The 20897-nt window shown below is 37.9% G+C and overlaps 1 protein-coding gene across 4 annotated transcripts in view; it reads right to left on the bottom strand.

Annotated features, from left to right (window-relative positions):
• PPP1R9A (protein phosphatase 1 regulatory subunit 9A) overlaps positions 1 to 20897 on the bottom strand; it is a 150273-nt gene that overhangs the window by 46062 nt on the left and 83314 nt on the right. For all 4 annotated transcript variants that reach the window (XM_026087777.1, XM_026087778.1, XM_026087779.1 and 1 more), the window contains exon 4: positions 16070 to 16174. In XM_026087777.1, coding sequence (XP_025943562.1) covers positions 16070 to 16174 — 105 coding nt within the window. The remainder of the gene's footprint in view (positions 1 to 16069; positions 16175 to 20897) is intronic.

Below are 20897 nucleotides of genomic sequence, written 5' to 3'. Positions count from 1 at the left end.
TTAACAGAAGACAACGAAAGTTTATCTTTCTTTAGCTGAGACTTACGTTGCTTTCTAATCTTGTTTCCAGCAACTGAAATTTAGGATTGATTTTAATTGTAACATTTTTTCCAGCACGATGGCATAACTATAATTAGGTATTCTGCTACCTATAGTATTAATGATAAATGCCCATTATACAGCATTGACATTATAAACTACTGAACAAAAGCACAGTTTAAAGGTGTCAAGCTGAAGGAATATTTTCTTAACAGGCTAGAAAGACAATTAGGTAATTACAGGTGAAAAAAGTATTATGCAGAGCTGAAAAGCAAGATCAGGTGACTCTGAGATACTGCATATGGCAAATTATTTGTTTCCAAAATATTTGGCATAAATGATGAATTTAATTTCTTATCTGGAATGAGAAGTAGAAGTGTGTATTATATTCCATGTAAGAAAATGATTTTGATTAGCACTGCCTATCACTGTTAAAGCCATTTGAGATTTGGCACCTATACATAGGCCAAGTTCCCATGAGTGGATGAACTCGAATCCATTTCCTCTGCCACACAATTTGTCAGACTCTATGAAGTCATGCGCTCTAGAAAAGAATACAATTTGGACATTATTTTGACACTAACAAAACAATGAGCCAATAATTGCTTCCAAAAGGATAAGAAAGGTGAGAATGACTGACTGAATTTGAAATAATGATACAAGGTGCTCCAAAAATAATTCATGAGAAAGAGTCTTAGTTTAAAAATATTAATAGAAAATACAGCAGACACTAGAATAATATCAGCAAGTAACATCAGCATTTTAATCCTGATTAAATCAGATCACCATCTGGCACTCACATCCTACAATTACGAAATAYGACATTGGTTCTCAGCAATGATAAAGAACTGGGGCTGGAAGAATGTCTGTTTATGGCCCCTCTACTTCATCTGTTCTGCACTCTGACTCATAGTCAGATCCTATTTCTCTTTAATTTTAATTTTACAGCCAATTATTACTCCAAAAGACTAAAACAGCCATATTTTCAGTCTCAACTTAAAGGTACAATGAACCTTTGACATTACTACACCAAGTAAAGAAGTATTTAACCCACATTTGCTGTCCACTTGTCTCCTCTATGGAAAAACAAAAAAAAAAGAGAATATGGAAAAAATCAAATTTATTTTAAATAAATATCTTCAGTGAAGTTACCCATGAATATATTATTCATACACAGTAGAGATAGCACCACATTTCTAAATACATGAGAGTGATTGCTCATGTAGTAAAATATGGAATGATGCAATGTGCTGTATATATAATATTCCCTCCTGCCCTCTGCTTGGCAATTCACCTCCCTTGGAAAATAAGATCCTCAAACAAATTCATACAACTATTTGTACACTGTTTGAAAGCCTAGGATAGGTAATATGCCATAGATTTGAAATCTGGTAACTCCTGATTATTTGTGATTAATACATGACAACTTTAGAGTTATAACACTAGAGAGGGAAGTTTCTCTGGGTTTCCAGCAGAAAAGCCCCTCTTTCTACACTAGCAACGGTCTTGACGCATTAAACTGTAATGCAATGACATTTTCATACAGAGAAGTAAGTTGAGGTAGGAAATAAAAATTTTAAAGCTTATTAATTGGATTTTTATTCTCATCCCAAAGGCATTCACAGGTTACAGCGATGTTACTTTCAAGGTTTGAAACAAATGTCAAAAGGAAGTTCCTCAATGATAGCAAGGTGTTAGGTGTTAGATGATACGTGAATAAAAGCCTCAAAGCAATGACAAAGCATATAGCAAATATTTTCCAAAACAGACATATACAAGGAATGTTTTATCTTCCTACAGTTCATTGCTTTAAAGTGAGATGTTTCCATCACTAGACTAAAGTATCTGAAAATAAATATCGAGAAGTATTCAATCATAGATTGATGCCAGTTGTAAAAAGGAGTATTAGGTTTCCAACAATTACAGTTTTTACAAAGCAAACAAAACCTTTTGCCATGTTACATTTCATGACTTTAAGAATATCAAATTAAATACAATAAAATAATTCTGTTCAAGTGTAAATAGAATAATCCATAAATTACAAATTTGTAATTTAAAGAGAGAAGAATAAATATTTCTCTCTTCAGAAAACCATAAAGGAGAGACAGCTTTTAAAATGCTAAATATTACTTAAATCCTTTAGCTTCAGYTGGCTTTAACTATAAGATCTATCACAATCTGAAGTGTTTAAATATTAAAAAGGGACATAAGGTTGTGAATCACTGACCAGAAAATTAGTCATTGAATCATAATACGCACACTTCAACAAAGTAGCTAATTATGTGTTTCCCGTCACTCTGGCTCACCAAAATTAAGCACATAGATTTTAGACTTAATTAATTAGTCTCAAGGGCCAAAGTATTATAACAAAGAACTATAAATTCTGTCTACAATAATATCTTTAAGAAACTGGTTATTTTCTGGATATTAGACAAATGAGGGTTTTAGACCATTTCAATCTCATCATGACAATATTCTCCTTAATTATTAAAGCTCACAAGCTCAAAATAAAACCAAGCAAACCTATGAAGCTGTACTAAAAGTCATTAATGCAGAATAAATCTGAGGGAGAGACAGAGACAGAGAGGGAGGGAGAGAATAACAGAGAAGCAAGGCATGAACTGACCTTGATATTCAGTTATACATTATCTAGCTCAATTGCAGTGAAATATTCTCTTTGGTTGTGGTGTTAAAATAAACAGGGATAGAGATTAATATTTGACTCTATCTCGGTTATAAGAAAATCTAAAGGAATAGAAAATCTGGAGAAACTGAAAATTCAGCTACAGTGACGGTGGTTAAGGAAAGTATTCTACTGAAACTGGCAACAACGCCTATGCCTCCTGCAAACCAATGATAATTTAAGGATTTAAAAGCATACCTCATATACAGCTTTTGGCATATTTGTAGTTTTTATTAAATGAAGATCTGAAGACCTATGCTTCTTGAAAAAACAAAAAGTAGTTTATTTAATTTTTACCAACGATGGGAGCCAGAAACATTATTTTAAGAATTAATTTACTTAAAAAACACTTCCATTTTGAAAAGAATTTTGGAATTAGAAAAATGAGTGGAAGCACTGTAACTCTATGACACAAAACTGAAGTTCCACAGCATGTATTTTTAATGAATTATTCTCAGTGAATTTTTCTCCTAAAAATACTTCATGCATTAGTGCTAAGTTAAGAATAATTTATCTCGGATTCCTTAAATTCAACAAAAATTGAATAAGAATGCAACAGACACATAAGAAAAAGAATAGTTTTTTACTGTAACATGATTCACAATGGCATTTTTTTCTTCTAACTTTTCTAAAATATAGTTTGGTCATTAAAAAACATATAGCAAATGTACAGTAACATATAGTATCTCAATGTAATTTGGGGAGTTTTATAAATGTTTTTTGAAAATAGGTTTTATCAACGGATTTCCTCTGAGCGTTAAAGTACAGAGCTGCTTCTGCTACCGTTTAGCTAATTTCTTTTCAAGACGTCTTTAATTACCTACCCTGTCTGCTTCCATTAGGATAATAACTACATAATTAAACCAAAGTGCAAAAAGTGGTACAAACCCTGTAAGAAGGCAATTTTGTTTAGTTACAAGAGCGTAAGATAGAACTCGTAAGCTTTTGTAAACAAGATCAGACTGTCTTAATAGATGTCAGCCTCCAATACAGAGGTCAACGATTCGGTGTAAGAAGTTCACAAACTACGAGATTCCATTACACATTCTCCTATAAAAATGATCTGAAACTTAACAGCCATAAAGAGAAAATAACAACAGTACAAATAATTGAATCATTGAATAATTTAGGTTGGAAGGAACCTCTGGTCCACCTCCACACACACCCACACCCCCTACTTAAAGCAGGGCCAGCTTGATCGTGGTCTTGTTCAGTTTTGCATCTAAGGACAGGAAAATTCTACAGTCTCTTCATGCAACCTCTTCCAATGCTTAGCTAACCTCACTGTGAATTTCTTTTTCGACAATATCCAGTCATAATTTTCCTTGCTGCAACTTCTGTTCATTGCCTATCTTGTCAGTGAGCACCTCTGAAAAGAGTCTGGGTTCACCCTTTCTACTGCCTATAAGGTAGCTGAAGATAGCAGTAAGATCCCAACCATCCCATCCTTCTTTTCTTCAGACTGAAGTAGTTCTTTCTACCTCTCCCCAGGGTCTTTTCTCAGAGCTGCGCTCTAGCTCATTGGCCCCAGCTTACAGTGTTGCACAGGGTTATTCCTCCCCAGCTGCAGGACTCTGCATTTGCCTTTCCTGGACTTCATGAGGTTTCTGCCAGCTCCTTTCTCCAGCCTGTCAAGGTCCCTCTGAATAGCAGCTCTGCTCATCAGCGTTTGGTACCATCTGCAAACTTGCTAAGGGTGTCCTCTGTCTCACATCTGTAAGTCCACACAGCTCTCACTTGCATCAGAGACAAACATGTATTTAGCAGTCTTTAAAGCTATTAGCTGTAACAAAGAGGAACTAAGTACGATTGGCAGAAGGAAGTAAACAATGTTTGCCTGGAGATTAGTGACGGTAGTAACCCAAAAGTAACACAAAAAAGTAAACAAGTCTGCCTGGAGATTAGTACCCAAAGTAACTTGAGGAAGTAACCATAATCAGCAGATGAAAAGGGTAATGACTGAATAAAGTCACATAAGGTCACATATATAGATTGTTGAACATTGACTGAACATTTGATTGGGCAACCCATGTAATGTCCAGAGCAGGAGGCTGGAGACATAAATCCACCACAGAAAAGCAAACTTTGGAGAAGATCCTCCATAGACCATGGAGAAATAGTTGTCAATAAACCTGACTACTGTGCAGAAGCACTTGAGCTGCCATCTTTGTCTCTGGACCCAGGATGAAGTAAGATATGTGCTGTACTCTGAATTTTACCATGGTCGGCAGGACCCCATCCTTATTAGTTATTTGAGCAAACATGGGTGTCCTTGGCCTGGTTAGCTGTCAGGACAGGTGCATGGGAACATAACTTCTTTGGTGTGGCTGTGGCATGAGCTGTAGATAATATGTAACTGCAATGAGTAACGTGCTAGATGTGTGTGTATGAGTGTGTGTTATTTGTTATTGTTGTTAAGCAGTGTTTTTATTAGCATTATTGTTTTACTAATTTTACTTATTATTTTTTAATTATTTTAGTTAATATGTATTTGAATTAAACAAGGGGTCATCTATTTCTCTGGCAGAATCACACCCATACTAACCAATCAACCTTCACAGCACACCATGACAAAATTTGGCAGAAGGCATTAAAGTGTTCCAACACCATTGCTGTCCTGCGAGAATTTGGTGGAAAACGCAGGAAGCAGCTGTCCCTGAAACAATGTCCAGGTCACTAATAAAGATGTTCAACAGTACTGGCCCCAACATCGACCCTTGAGGAATGTCACTAGTAACCAGCTACCAGCTGGATTTCATACTACTGATCATAACCTTTGGGACCAGAAGTCCAGTCAATTTTCCACTCATCTTCAGACCACCATCGAGTCCCTATCTCATCAACTAGCTATAGGGATACCAGAGGAGATCATGTCAAAAGCTTTGCTAAAGTCAATTTAAACAAAATCTGCTATTCTGTCCTCATCCACAGAGCCAGTCATCTCATCACAGAAAGCTATCAGGTTGGTTAGGCACAATTTCAATCACCTTCCTGCCCTTCACATGCCTGGAAATGGCTCCCAGGAGGATCCATAATCTTCCTGAGGGCTAACCAACCTCTAGTTCTCTGGATCCTCCTCCTTGCCCTTCTTGAAGATGGGTGTGACAATTGTCTTTTTTCAGTCATCAGGATCCTCTTTCAGTTGCCATGGCCTTTCAAAGAAAATAGAGAGCAGCCTTGCAAAAACATTGACCAGCTCCCTCAGCATGCTCAGATGCATCCCATCTGATCCTATGGTCTTATGTACATACAATTTGCACAAATGATCCCTAATCAATCTTCCTCCATTATGGGCAATGCTTCACTCCCCCAGATTCAGTCACTAGGTTAAGGGAGCTGGGAAGCCTAAGGGCTGATCTTATCAGTAAAAACTGAGGAAAAGGAGTCATTAAATATCACAGGCTTTTCTGCATCCTTTGTCACTATGTCTTCTGCCTCACTGAGCAGCGAGCCCTGTTTCCTTAGTCTTCCTTTTGTTGCTGAGATACTTACAGAAATCTTTTTTGTTGCCTTTCACAGCCTCCACTAGTTTCAACTTCATCTGGGCTTTGGCTTTCCTAATTCCCTTCCTTCATGCTCTGATGTCTCTATACTCTTCCCAGATAACCCATACCTTCTTCTGTTTGCTGTGTACTTTATTTCTGTGTTCCACCTCAGTCAGCAGTCCCCTGTTCATCTATGTTCCTTCTGTCACACTTCCTCAAACTTCTGCATGTCAGAAAGGACTATTCTTGTGCTCTGGGGAAGCTGTCCTCAAATATCAACCAGGTCTCTGAACTCTTTTACCCTTCAGGGCAGTCTCCCAGGGGATCTTGCCAAGCAGATCCCTGAATATGCCAAAATCTTCTCTCCTGAAGTCCAAGGCTGTAATTCCAGCATTTATCTTCACTTCTCTGAAGTCCTTAAAGCCTACCATTTTGTGGTTAATGCTGCTAAGGCTACCATTAACCTTCATACCCCTGACCAGCTCACACCTATTTGTGAGTAACAGATTTAGCAGACTGCCTTCCCTAGCTGGCTCATTAAACACCTGTGTCAATAAGTCGGTTTTTGGACACATTCCAGAAGCCTCCTAGATTGCTTGTACCCCACCATGTTGCACTTCTAGCAGATGCTGGAGTGGTAAAAGCCCCCCATGTGTCCCTAACCATAAGCTCTGACCTTTCCTGCCACTTGTTCCAAAGTACAACTCCATGCATTCAAGCCACTCCACTGCATTGAGCACAACCGCTCTTGCTTGCTTTCCCTGCCTTTCCTAAAGCACTTGTATACATCCACTGCAGCAGTCCAGGTGTGCAAGCTGTCCCACAGTGTCTCAGGAATCCCAATGAGCTCCAAATTCTACAGCTGTACACACAATTCTAATTCTTCCCGTTTGTTTTCCATGGCACATGCATTTCTGTTCAGGCACTTGAGAGAAGTCCCCAGTCATGCTGCTTTCACAGGGGAAGTACAAGATCCTCCCCCATCATGCAGTGCCCCCAGGCACTTCCTCACTGTCCTTCAAGCCTCTACTGCTATTCACAGCTAGGTCACCTTCCTTCAGTGAATCTAGTTTAAAACCCTCCTGACTAAATTAGGGAACCTGTTGTCAAACTTGCCCTTGCCCCACTTTGCCAGGTGGATCGCTTCTTTTTCCAGAAGTTTTCATTCCTCAAAGAGGGTGCTGTGGTCATAAAAGCCAATGCCTCCCCTGCAACATCAGCTGTGCAATCAGGTGTTGACCTGCATTCACTCCTATCTGATCCTTTCTCCTTCACTGGCATGATGAAGGAGAATACCACCTTGGCTCTCATGCCCTTTCACCCCTTCCCCCAGAGCCCTGTGACATACCTCAGGGTCTTCCTCAGCAGTATCATTGGTGCCTTTGGATGAGCAGGAAAGTAATAGCTTAAGGGCTGGAAAAGCCTCAGCAGTCTCTCCACAGCGTCTTGGATATAAGCCACTGATAAGCTACACTTACCAATGCTAAATGGATATTGAGTCAAACTATTAGAAAACCACAGTTAAAAAAAAAATTAATGCACTTAGATTAATTATTCCCACAGAAATCAATTCTAGTCCAGGGCCTCATTGACACATTAGCTTTATTTGAAACTGCTTCAGAAACAGCCAAGAGATTCAATGCTTTGGCACTCTTCCAGGTTCCAGTTCTCACACTGTTCTATACTTCTGAGAGTGCACGTAGAGAAACTCTTTCACCTCTTCCAGCAAATCTGACAGCATCCCAATACAATACTAGCATAAAGGTTTCTTGAATAAATGATGATCATCTAATCAGCATTCTCTACAGCACCATTTCTTACGGGGATGGCCAGCTCAAAGAAACGCATTTCTAAATCCAAGCTGTAGAACACCTGAATGCAGGTGAAGCATATACTTAGACTCTGTTCAAAAGGTGCAAGCRATAGCTAGGAATGTTTCCAAAACCTGACTGCATTTTGGGGTGAGATATGCCTTCCCTCACCCTCCCTGGTATCCATGGAAATCCAGGTATATACATGGAGTAAGTGGTTGAGTTCTGAGCATGTCCTCAATCTGGACGATTAAATGATCTAGACTCTAGTGTAAGCTTAAGCACACTTGTAGCACAGTCTAGATGTAGCTAAGTACTCCCACAGCACCATCCCTGTGGTTTGCTGAAGCATCCGGGAAGAAGGAATGTTGTGTATTTCTGCCCAGCTGTCACTATATGGCATCATATTAATCACAGCTCACCATAACTGGGTGGGAACTTACACAACAAAATATACAGCACTTTGAAACAGCGAAGAAATTAGCTAAACAAACATTTACAACGATATTTCAGTTGCAGGGGTAGGAGTTTATGTTTTGGTCCAACTGACCTGAGGATGTGATTCAAAACCTGCCAAGTTGCTGTTTTTCCTGGGAAAGAAAAAGAAAACCCACTCCTAATGAAAGCCCGCTGAATCTCACTAATTCATGTTACACTTACCTTAATAACAATGCTCTAGTTACCTAGAGAAATGGTTTAAAATTCACTTAAAAACTTTTGCATGCAGATTTTATGCATTTCATGCTTAAATACATTGTTTCTTGTCCAAATGTGCAAATATTTCATGAAAAAGCCTGCCATAAAATTCAAATTAGCAAGATTTCAGGACACAGGGGCTCTTTATGCCAGTAAGTTAAACAGTGCCAGGGAATGCTCCCCAAGCACTAGCAATTGATAGTCTACACTGTTACATTGCTTAAACAGTCTCTGGAATGGTTTGGCCCAAGTTAACTAATATTCTCCTAAATAATGCTCAAACACAGTCCAGGAGTTAGCAAAGGCTATGGATGTTCCCAACAGACAATTTGGATATGGCCATCCTGTCCTGAACAGTAACAAATTTTAATAGTATGAGCAAGGACCATGCTGCTGCCAGCTGGCCTCAGCGCTGGAGAATAGTCCGAGGCACATTTAATTTACAAGTACAGATGCAGCCAAGAAATATAAACAGCACTGCTGTACATCCAACACAGCACTGATGAATGCAGTCTTATCTCACCAGTGCTAAGGGTTCAGAATGCTATTGATTAATTTTAAAYATTAAATTTAGCATGCTACTCCTGGTAGTCGTATGGATTGATTACCAGTGCTTGTAAGAGCTCTTTGCAAAGATCAGAAAGAAGAAAACAACTCAAATTAAGTAATTTTTAGTATCATCCTACTGGAAGGAGCAGGAGAAATTCACACTTTTGCTACAAGGCACTACCAGTTAAGTTTATACTGGATGATATCCATCAAYCAGATTTATCAAAGAATCAGAATGTGCACTAAGCACAAATGGCTTTTTAYGCAGCCCTTCATAAAGTCCCAGCACTGCAATCAGCACCACAAAGCAAAGGACTTTTCTTTTCTCCAATTTTTCCCTCCTTGGCTCTGGGTGGTACTTGGATTCAAGGAAACAGTCAACAAGGAAAGGAAGAACATCACCCCCAGTCAGTAAAAAAGAAAATATAATCCAACTCTCTGAATAAGATACGGAGGGTGATATGTTTTGCTTTTGGCTCATGCCTCATTATCCAGGACTGGGAAGATGTAGAGATCTTTCCTGCCTCCACAACATGAATTTAAAGCATGGAGAACGTTTATATTTAAAGGATTCAGCTGTTTCATAGGGCAAGAGCACAGGTAAAGATAGAAAGCAAGAAAGGGAAAAAATCTGCACAGGCACACGGACTGGAAGAAGAGAAGATGATCATCTAGGGCAAGGAGTCATAAAAATAAAATGATTCTGTTCATCATTATCATGAGCAAACAGCATTCCCCATGGGGGTATACTGCTGTTGGCTATATCCCGCTGTTGGCTTCATCTGTCCTCTATATTGTGTTATTACTTCAAAAGACACAACTGTTTAAATTACCTTTCCAGATGTCGTGATGTTAAACAAAATTAATGGGAGGCATGAACATACTGTTTTCTCAGCAAGTATATTTTCCAGAAAGAAATCAGCTCAAAAGGGGGTGAGAAATTAGCTGAAGAAAGAATAAATGACATAAAGATAGTGTCAATTAAGAGGGTGGATTTTAATGTCTTGCCCTATAACTGCTGCTTGCATAAAAGTTATCTACATAAGTAAAAACTTCATTTTTGTCTGAAAGATTGCATTTGCCCTTCAGTAGAGTAAGAGATAAAGAAATCTATCTACAAACTGGGGAATGAGACAAAACCCTGCTTTGAATTAAAATTGGCCAGATAACAAAAAACACAAAATGGTAATAAATGATTCTTTATTGGAACAGAGAATAGCTAATAGTGTAATGCCTCGGGGTTTGGTAGTTACACTGCTATTGTTGGAACTTACTCTTCAGTGATCTAGAGAATTAAACAGTAACACAGCAAAATTTGCTAACTAATTTATTTAAAAGAGGAAGATTTTGAGGCTTTCCAGGGGAGTTCAATTAAACAGAAAAACTTCTAAATCCACTTATAGCTTAGAATCAATATAATTAACTTCAAGGTGGTGCAAGTCATGAGAAACAATACAGTTTTTGCACAGGTTCCATGTGGTTTCCTGAAAAAACAAGAACTCACTAAGAAAGCACTATGGGAAAATCTGCTTTGTGCCTAGCAACAGTTCAGAAAGCTGACAGAATGCTTAGTCACATTCAAAAGACAAAGGAAGATATGGAAAATTTAAGCGCAGAATTTAAAATCTGCCTGTCCAGTGGCAAAATACTGAATTTGGTTAACTTTCTTAATAGAAACCTTTCAGAGAAAAATGATAATGATAACAGCATACAAACAGCATATGAAAGACTGGGATTTTCAGAAGAATCTCTCTCATGCAAGCCCCTTTTGTAATTTCAGTCCAATATGATTCCTGGGACCCTGTCCTTTCTTGGGATACTCTGCTTCCCAGAGCTGCATGGGCATGAGTCTTTGTATCCAGTGAGGCAGACAAGTGAAGTCCCATAGCGCCCTTCCCCCAATATAATTGCTCCTTCATTTTCTACACCCCACTGAAAGCTTCAACATCTGACCTAGCATGGACAGACACTAGGTAGGTATGGGCAAAATGACAACATTTTTGCTCTTGTGGGTGTGTTTCAGAAAACATAAAATTCCCTGGAGGTATACAACTCTCCAAGTGACTTGCTCTGAAAAAGACATTAGGATCCCTAGCACCCATTCATTATGATGAAGAACAAGGGGAAAAAGTGGGGTCACATAGGCTCATGATCACTTAAGCAACTTTAGAGAACTTTGTGTTTTCTACCTAGCACCACAGTCCACGAGGAAACAGCAAGCTATCAGATGAAATAACACAGGAGAAGCTCCACAACAGGATAGGATTCCCTGTCAGACTGCCTTCTTATCCTATCTTGTATGATAGGAGGCACCACCCGTAGACTTCATGTTGAAGGATTAGGTCCTAAATGGGATCAGAAAAAGCACAGAACCATTAGAGGTATTAGTTTGGTGCTGCCCTCCGACTGATCCATTAATCTGAGAGCAGAGGGGGACATTCAACAAAACTGAAAAACAATGTATATTTCAAAGGAAAATTCCTCCACTATATAACCTGAATTCTGAAATCCACTAATATAAGATATTAGTAAGCTAAATAGCTAAGCAAGATTATAAAGAAGATGTGATATCTACATAAMTTGATAGAGCATTCATAATTGTATTTGCCAGATTAAAGTCACAGAGATGCTAATTCTCATTCCTAATGACAGAAGCTGATTGCCAGCTGGGATTATGGAAGAATTCTCTCTCCTCCCTTTGTCTTATAGGATATCAGAGTACATCTGGTTGGTGCTGATTATCATCCTATAAAACATCATACATTAGTGCAAAAGAAGCAAAGAATTTATTATTACCAGAGAACCCAAACTGGTTGGGTCAATGATCTTTCATTATGGTATGACAACTCTTCTGAGTTCTTCAACAGCAGATAAAATAATAATAGGGGCTTATATTTGCTGTTTGTGTTTTTTCTCCCCTCACCCTGAACTAGAACAGTTCAAAACATAGAAGCCATGCTCTCATTTTCCCAGTCTCTTTAGTATGTCAGCTACAGACAGTTCGGATACGTTTTTTTGGCAGAAACATTGCAAAATCTATTCTAGGTCAACGACTTACACCGTCAGGATCATTCAAAAGTGTTCAGAAGGCTCAAAGGAGAAAAATAAACCACTAAGCATCGGTATTAATGCAAGCTTGCCGAAGAGATATTAACTGCATTTACTGCAAAGAATTAAGTAGCTTTAGAGTCACTCCTTTCATGAACATCCTTTCCTTGCAACTGATCACGTATAAACCTTGCTACAAAAACTAGCACACATTTTGACTACATTATGAGAAAAACAGTTGTGTATAATGCTGTGGGTTATAAAGAGGAGGTAATGCCAGTGGGACGCACACAAATCTCTATGTGTGCAGCATACAAGGCAGAAGAAAGGTATACAGAACTTACATGATAATCGCAAAAATAACTATGTTTATTAGAGCAATTGTATGAGATCTGTTAAACTGACATTGCAATGCACACAATAATTTCAGCAGAACTCTAATTCTATTAAACAGCACACGCGAGTAAGTATGCATGTGATTTCTCCTGTCAAAGACAGACTCATGAAGTTGCCTTGTTTTGAATTAGGCTGGGAGTATGGTTGTACACCACCTACACACTTGTAGATCAGATGGGATACCCACAGCCAGAGAGGCAGAGGGTATTTATATAGCAGGCTACTAGTCTCTTCTCCACAAAAGTCTCAACAACCAACCTTTTCTGCTTCTCCTGCCTCCCACAGTGATGTGGATCATTAATGGCAGTTGCCAAGGGAATGCCTGCACTCAAAGGTCAACATCACTGCTCTTTACACTTCCAATAGGCAGGAATTAACGGCTGGGGGCAAGCGAGCAATTCTGTCCCAAGAGATCCTCTTATGCTGTGAATGCTGTCAGTCAGAGGGGGTGGAAGATGAGAGATCATTCCGTCACGGCAGGTGTAACAGGGAAAGAGGATCTGCCAGAAAACAATCACTCGCCTGACCAAATAAGTAGCAGGCAGAGACCTTATGTAGTTCAGGAAAAGGAAAACAGCAAGATACAAATATGTAATTTTCTTTTATAACCTAATACATCAATATTAGTTGTAGCTTACTTAACTAACAAGTAAACATTTAGATCTATAGTAGAGCCCCAACATCAAGAATATCTTCAAAGAATAAAGTTTTTTGGATGCACTTCTAATTTTGAGTAGCTAAAAACAAATACAATTCATCGGTGTCAGCAGAATATCAGACAACATACTTAACCATTTAGGATCTGACCAGAACCCATGTAGGCTGCCTATGCCACAGATTTCTTAGCAATATCTTCAAGTGTTCCTCCCAGCTTATCACAAACAAGTAAAAAATATCATGTGCAATGTGTAAAACAGAAGTCTTTCTGTTTTTTTTTTTCATTAAGTTCTACATGAAGCAAAAAGAGGGAGCTGCACCAAATTCTATGCCTTTTTTCCCCTCTGATTAAACACGCATTAGTAAAAGGCTGCTAAACACACTATATGCCAATGTGCATATCAACTCTTATACAGCTACTCTAATATAAACATTATTTAAACGATTTCTTTATCCAGTTGTGACACTAATGCATTTGGTCATTTTTCAGGTGAAAGCTCAATATCTTAAGCCTACTTACTAGCAAAAATGTAAAAATTCATACATCTCTCTTTGATAAATGAGACCTGTCAGAAGCCAATGATCCTTGTGCACAGGGTATAGAGCACACTGGCCAATGTGAGCTGAACAACAGTGAAGCAATACTTTTTACAGCGTACTATTTTATGACAAAAGGGTCTAGACTGCAACCAGTCTGACTATAATTTAAACACCAAGGCAAGAATCTGGGAGCATCCTACGTGAAAATCTTCTCGTTTCTTCCTTCCTCCAAACCCATTATCTTTCCAGGGAAGCAAGTAATCTATCCCATAATTTATTCAATAACCATTATATGAACTATGCTGGTTATAAATGTATATAATGTGTATGTTATGTTTTATGAGAGCACTTTTTTCTTTTTCTTTCATTTTTTAACTAAAACATCAAACACAAGACATAACATTTTGCTTTGTGTACCAAAACACAGGAAGGCATTTTCTCTGTCATAAGAATTTTATGTTCTAAGGTCCTAAATATGCAAAAGCTTAATTAAATATATTCTTACCTTTATAGTCAGCCCAGTAGGAAAATTCATAGCCTGTGTGAGTCTGACAAAATAAGACTGTGTAGCTACAATTGTAAATGTTACACAAAAGTAATTCACCTGTAATTATGCTACAATTTCTAAACATTTTTCCTAAATAATCTTTTTTGAATAATGTGGAAGAATGGTTAAGTGAAAAGGGGCATGATCTCTTAGAAGTGAGCAATCYTGTCTTCACARTRGAGGGAGGATCCCACGGCTATGTGAACTGTCCTTGAGCATTCCTAGACCATTACAAAAGGGGAAGGCAAGTAGTGGTAAACAAGTCAAGGAGGGGGCCGACAAGCCCCTCCACGTGAACAGCAACTTTGCACCAATCRTGTATTCGCTTTAGGCRCGTGAACAGAGACTGTAAACCAATCATACAGCTATTGCTAGCACATGCTCTATCGCCTGTCTATATATACTCTGTATAAGCTCTAATAAAGGGAGAACGATCATACTCACATTGAGACTCATCGTTACTCCGGGTCCGTCTCCCACTCCGACAGAATAAAATCTTGATCAATGACACCCAAGATTCTTTGCAGAATCTATATTCCAAAATTATTCCTTCATGTTGTGTGAGAACAGCTAAGAAATTATTGCAAAACGTACATGCCACCACACCAACGCCACAGTCTGAGGGGAACTGACCTTGCATATACTTCATTGAATAGTTCAGTCATGGTTCAAAAGAAGACAGCCCCAAACTCTTATTAACTAAAGGACTAAACTGTATTCACTAAAGAGGATTTTGAGAGAGAACCAACGGGTGACTAACAAAAGGCTGTTACATTGCAGTACACCCAAGATATTTTTGTATATACTTTGTAGTGTTAAGTCTTTACTGAAATTGCTAGGTTATTAAACAGAAAAGCTAAATTAATGTATATGTTTTTACATAGCAAAATAGTTCATTTTCAGAGAAAAGGTACCGTTACTCATTTACAAACATTTTAAATTCTTGTATTTATATTCATAGAGAATTTTACTTGTAATGTATTTTACATTTTCTAGCATGTTCATTATTTTACAGTTACTTGCAGTGATGACTTTCAACTAACCGGAGCACAGGAACAGAGAGGCAGAAACCCAGAGACGGTGTAGGGAATCAAGTAGCTCACTGAATTAATAGTGAATTGTAACTCTCCTCAAATCAGTAACTCCCAACATCACTGCATCCAGTACTCTCTTCTTCTGTGTGCAGAACTGGCGTCTGGGAGCTCACTGCCTACTCCTCCAACCCCAGTTGCAGGTAACTCAGCCAGCCTCACCGACAGAAACGCGTGGAGGGCTCCAGGCAATCAGTGACAGCATAATTGCAATATGGCTAACAGATTAGTAATTTCAGCTGATGTAAATATCTTTGGTCAATGGAGTTTTGACCAGCTTATACTCATTAAGAATCTTTTTGTGTGTGTAATTTCAGCTTGTTTCTTACTGATAGTCATATTTTAAAAATCTAAGACAAAACAAAAAAATGTAAAACCATAGCTCTTCCATGTCCTGGTATAAAAACACAAAAGCTACAAAGAGTTCAAAAAACTCTGCTCCTACCTAGGCAGACTGATATTGCTGTGAAAGAAGCTAAATAATCTTGAGTGTTCAATCACAAACATTTTTCTTCTAATATACTTACCTGACTTTCCCTTTGGTGTTTCTAAGAACAGTTGCAGCAAAATTTTGTGTAACACCAACCAGACTGATGCCATCAACTTCCACAATTTGGTCATTCACCTGGATCCTTTCAAGGGAAAAAAAACAAGAATATATATATAAATAATTTAGGGAATATTTTGTGTGATTTCATCAAAGCATAGCATACAGCATTTATTTTTGTTTGATTTTAGATAAAGACTGGACACTGCATTCAAATAAAATGATTCAGGTAAACAACACACAAACAATGCAGAAGATGTTTCCTCCCTGAGCTGGAAGTGTAGCTTCCAATTCAATATTGGCAAATACTAGGAAACATTAGCACTGAAGAAATGAAAAATGTATCATAGCTTGTACATAAATATCTTATAAAGACAACTTCAGAGTTACCATTACAATTAACTGCATCCATCATCCAGTCACTTTCCTTGCATACAAATACAGCAAGACAAAGTCTTGAATTTGCCATATGACTTAGATGAGATACTTGAAGAGTTCCTGTTTCATCCTTTCCTAAGCCAATCTTGAAAAGCAGCATAAAATAGAGGTCTGGTATTTCACAGTAATGGAAGAAAAATGTGATATTTAACTAAAACAACCTGCTCCTCTTCAGAGGAAAGAGTTTGTGCATCAGACTTAATTATGACCTACTCTTTTAAAAAATTTGATCTAACTTGCTCTAAAACATGAATTCCCAGCAACATAGGAGTGAACTTGGGGCACACAATAACAAGAATAAGGTCTTGGACTGTTTTAGCGAACACTGTCTCTTAAACACCAATTTATTGTAGATACGCTGTTCTAGGCATAAAAAGTTAGAAGGTATATAAAAAAAAGTTGCTTTTATCTGCAATAGGCACTACTATGAAATCTCTGGGGCAGGCATTAGAATCATCTGGATTGCAAATATTTGTAAGGAGGACTGCTATATTAACATTCCCTCTAGAAATACACAAACTCCTACAGTTTCAAAAACCAAAAAATACCATTCAGAACTAGTCAAAGAAAGTAATTTTCAAGTATTACATGGATGCCATTTATCCAAACAATACTGTCTATAAAGACTTTGAAAAACACCCATGAAAAATCCCATTTAAATTATGATATTAAAGCAGCTTAATTAAATTATCTAAGATATCTTAGGCTATCTTAGTGATAAGATTTCTTTTCTGCCTACACACTGCAAAGAGAAACTTTCACAGCACGACAGGCTTCAAAGGACTGCTGAAGCATTTTGACTTGGAACACTAATTTCACTGTCAAGTCTGACATAACATGTTGCAGTTCTACATGCATTCAAGCAATATTTTCAACTCCACTGCTGAGAAAAATTATTAAAATTATTCTTTGGCAACCTCAGAACACAATGTCACTGTGGTCTGGTCACATACTAACAGGATATTTATTTCCTTTCTGTATATAAGAAACCTTGAAAAAAATTGTCTTTGTGACAGCCTTTATGTGTATCTTGAAAATCATATCAGGCATTCTAATCTCAAAATCTTATTTCAATTTTAAGTGAAGCATTTAATAAACACATCTATCACATTATTATCATATTTGGATACTAGAAAAATTAGCAATATTATTGTAAATCAGCAGACACGAGTTGCAGTCAGATGGTCACAGGTGTTCCAAGAAAAGAAGTTGAAGAAGTTGATGCCCACCAAGCAGGAAGTTGTCAACCTCTCAGCTGAGAACTAAATGGTGAAAGAACAGTGTTTTATTCCTTTCTGATGGCAGTTTTAGCTACAATGTTTTACATACTTCACTATGCAATGGATTAGTAGCGTTCATACAGATAGTTACAGCATTTCAGATGATGAAATGTCAACTTAGAAAACAGTTGCCTGCAACTCTGTAGGTGGCTCTATCTAGCTCATTTGGAACTGAATCAGATTCTGTTAGTCCTTCAGGCCTATTATGAATCTCCTTCTTTCTTTTTCAAACTGCTCCTAAATTCATTTCCAACTCTTATTTTTGGTGGCCACTGTCCTCCAAACAGCCTCTCTTTCTAKACATACACATATTTTAATTATATATAAACATGCACATATATCATACAACAGATAATTAAAATTATTTAAATCATATAATTGTATCTAAGTCAAAAAGATGGGTCTTATCTGTTGCCATGCACATTCTGTACTGCCCAGACCAAGCTATTCCCACAGCCCCGTTCCCTTGGCAGCCCTCCCTTTCCCTTGGGAGCCCCTGCCCAGCCCCACTTACCCGGCACCTCTGGGCTCTCTTGGTCTCTCAGGCCCCAATGCTCAGCTAAGGCTGAGCCCCAGAGGTGCACGAGCACAGCCAGCGCCAGGCTGAAACCCCCTTGCAGCAAAGCTCTCGGGGCAGCCTTGCCTTTGGCAGCCCCTTTGCAGCCTTGCTGCAGCTGCAGCTTGGCACTTTCTCCCTCTCGTGCCCGGAGCCAACCCCTCGCCTCTCCGCAGGCTGGTCCCAGAGAAGACCCCCAGCACTGTTGGRACCAGGAACTTCTTGCAGCCCAGTTCTCTGGACGACCTTCCCTGTCCTTGGGATCTGCTCTGAAGCCCCACTTCAGCTGGAGCTCGAGGCTTTCTCTGCCTCTCAACCATAAAGACATGTCTATAGTTAGGAATAATCCAATACCTAATGAATGCCAGTAAACGTAACCATAACTAATGCTTTCAATTCATCTCCATTTCTCCAACTGACTTGTCTGGAAACCAGAATACAAAAAGATATACACATATCTGCTTGCCTGAACGGCTTGTGAAATTTTCCTAATTATGCATACAAATTAGTTATTTGTGCACAGATGCCTTCTTTGCCACATAACATGTCATTTACAAGTAGAAATATTTAGTTTGCCTCTGCAAGTATGGCTATTGTACATACATGGAAGCAAGAGTATGTTTAGGACTTTAGCACTAAATTGTGTGTCTAACATTTTAAAACTTTTCTTAAATTACAACTTTATAAGTAATAAACTGTAATAAATACTGACCTACAGACTTTGCAAAGCATTTTAAAATTACTGAATACAATATTTCAAGCTCTATTTCACATAGTGGATTTTTTTTTGCCCTCTTTTTTGTGTTGAGCTGGGATTTTGGAGACAACTGTCAAAATTATTTTATCAGTTTAGGAGTGGATAGTGCACGCAGGTCATCATCTTTACCAAATCAGCATTAATAACTGACAAATGGGCAAAGGAAAATGTCAGTCTCTAAACTGTTTTTTAAAAAGCAGCAGCATCCTTCCATCTAAAAATTTAAAGGTAATTTAATGATACAAATCAAAGTAAGGGATGATTATTGGCTCTATTTTCACTTTTTTTCCATACCCTGATTCTATCCTCAGACCTTTTCCCAGTTCAGATGTGCTAGGAGGTTTGACATTACTATTTCTTATTAAGTGACTAATAATATCTAGAACAAAATAATTTCAAACATGAAAAAAAATTCGACTCAGGTTGAGAAATCCTAATTATAGAGGTTTAACTGTTTTTATCATGAACAAAATTAATTCTGACAATTATTTTCTAACAGCCACGATTTAAACCTTCACCTATGTGAAAGAGCACTTCTATGAAGTAGCAGCTATACAAGTAAAACAACTGAAGTTGAACAAATTACTTAGATAATTATTGCTCTGTATGATGGACTGAAAAATTTAACTTGTGCAGAGACAAAGTTTAGAATATTTTTTGAGAACTGTGCAATGTTTCAAAACAGTTGTTCTCAGATAAATTGTTATCAAAATACTTTGAAATGACTCATCTCTACTAGCATCTGCTTTTGCTAGTCATTTGAAAGAAAAAGCTATGCATTTACCCAAGAAAAGATTTTATTTTTCAGATTTTATATTCTACACATTATTAATACTGTTTCTTATTACTTATCAACGTGCTTGAATTTGGACTTGTCTTGAAGCATCCCTCCTTGGTTAAATATTGCTATACAATGCCTTTGACGTGACAACTGAAAACTACCTGTTTGTCTGCAGCAACATGAAACAAGAATATGGTGCTGAGTCGCTGAGAAATCCCTTTGTACAGATTTGGGGTTTCCATGAGAGGGAAGTACATTGTATTATGACTTGATGGGTCTTGCAATAGAAAATGGGAGTTTTCCTAAAAATATTGTAATGTTTTAAAATGTAGCTTTAGAGATTCTGCCTGAAGACTCCTATGCAGTTATTCAGAATATCTGACGCAACTGTTGAAATATAGCTTTATTTTCTGTCAGAAGACTTTGGTTTTGGTATCACTGTTAATGATTAACTAGTTTTTTCACAAAGGCAAAGTTAACAGGACCTTTTACAGTTGATGCACTTTATCAGAGAATCAGCTGCTCCTGCCTGAGAGGATTACATGTCCCTCCTCAAGTCAATGATCAGTCAGGCTCTCAAAGAGAAAATCAGAGAGCTATTTCTCAGCTGACTGAACATTCAGCCAGCTGAAAACCAATACAAAAATCGAATGGTTAAAGAAATGTATTTTTTCCCTGGCTGACAAGCTCCTTTGAGACGTCATCTAGGGAAATGAAAGAAGAAACTTGTGTTCTGAACATGAACTTCTGTAGCCCTCTCAAATATGTGAATAATGAGAGGAACATCAAACACAGATCATCAGAACATGGCCTATCAAATAGAACAGTTGTGAGCTACTCTGATTTTCTACCAGGGAATTGCACACAGAATTCCAGTAGTGAGCTTAATGCCTTTCAGCTGAGCTCAAGCATACCTTTCAGAAAACTTCTGCTTCAATTTAAAGTAATGGATGAATTCTCAACATCTTGAGGTATCAGCTTCTTCACTTCCTTTGA

The sequence above is a fragment of the Apteryx rowi genome, unplaced genomic scaffold (assembly GCF_003343035.1).
Source record: "Apteryx rowi isolate R43461 unplaced genomic scaffold, aptRow1 scaffold_731, whole genome shotgun sequence".
Classification (NCBI taxonomy): Eukaryota; Metazoa; Chordata; class Aves; order Apterygiformes; family Apterygidae; genus Apteryx; species Apteryx rowi.
Note: the sequence above shows the minus strand (reverse complement) of the source record. Positions and strands in the feature narration are given on the sequence as shown.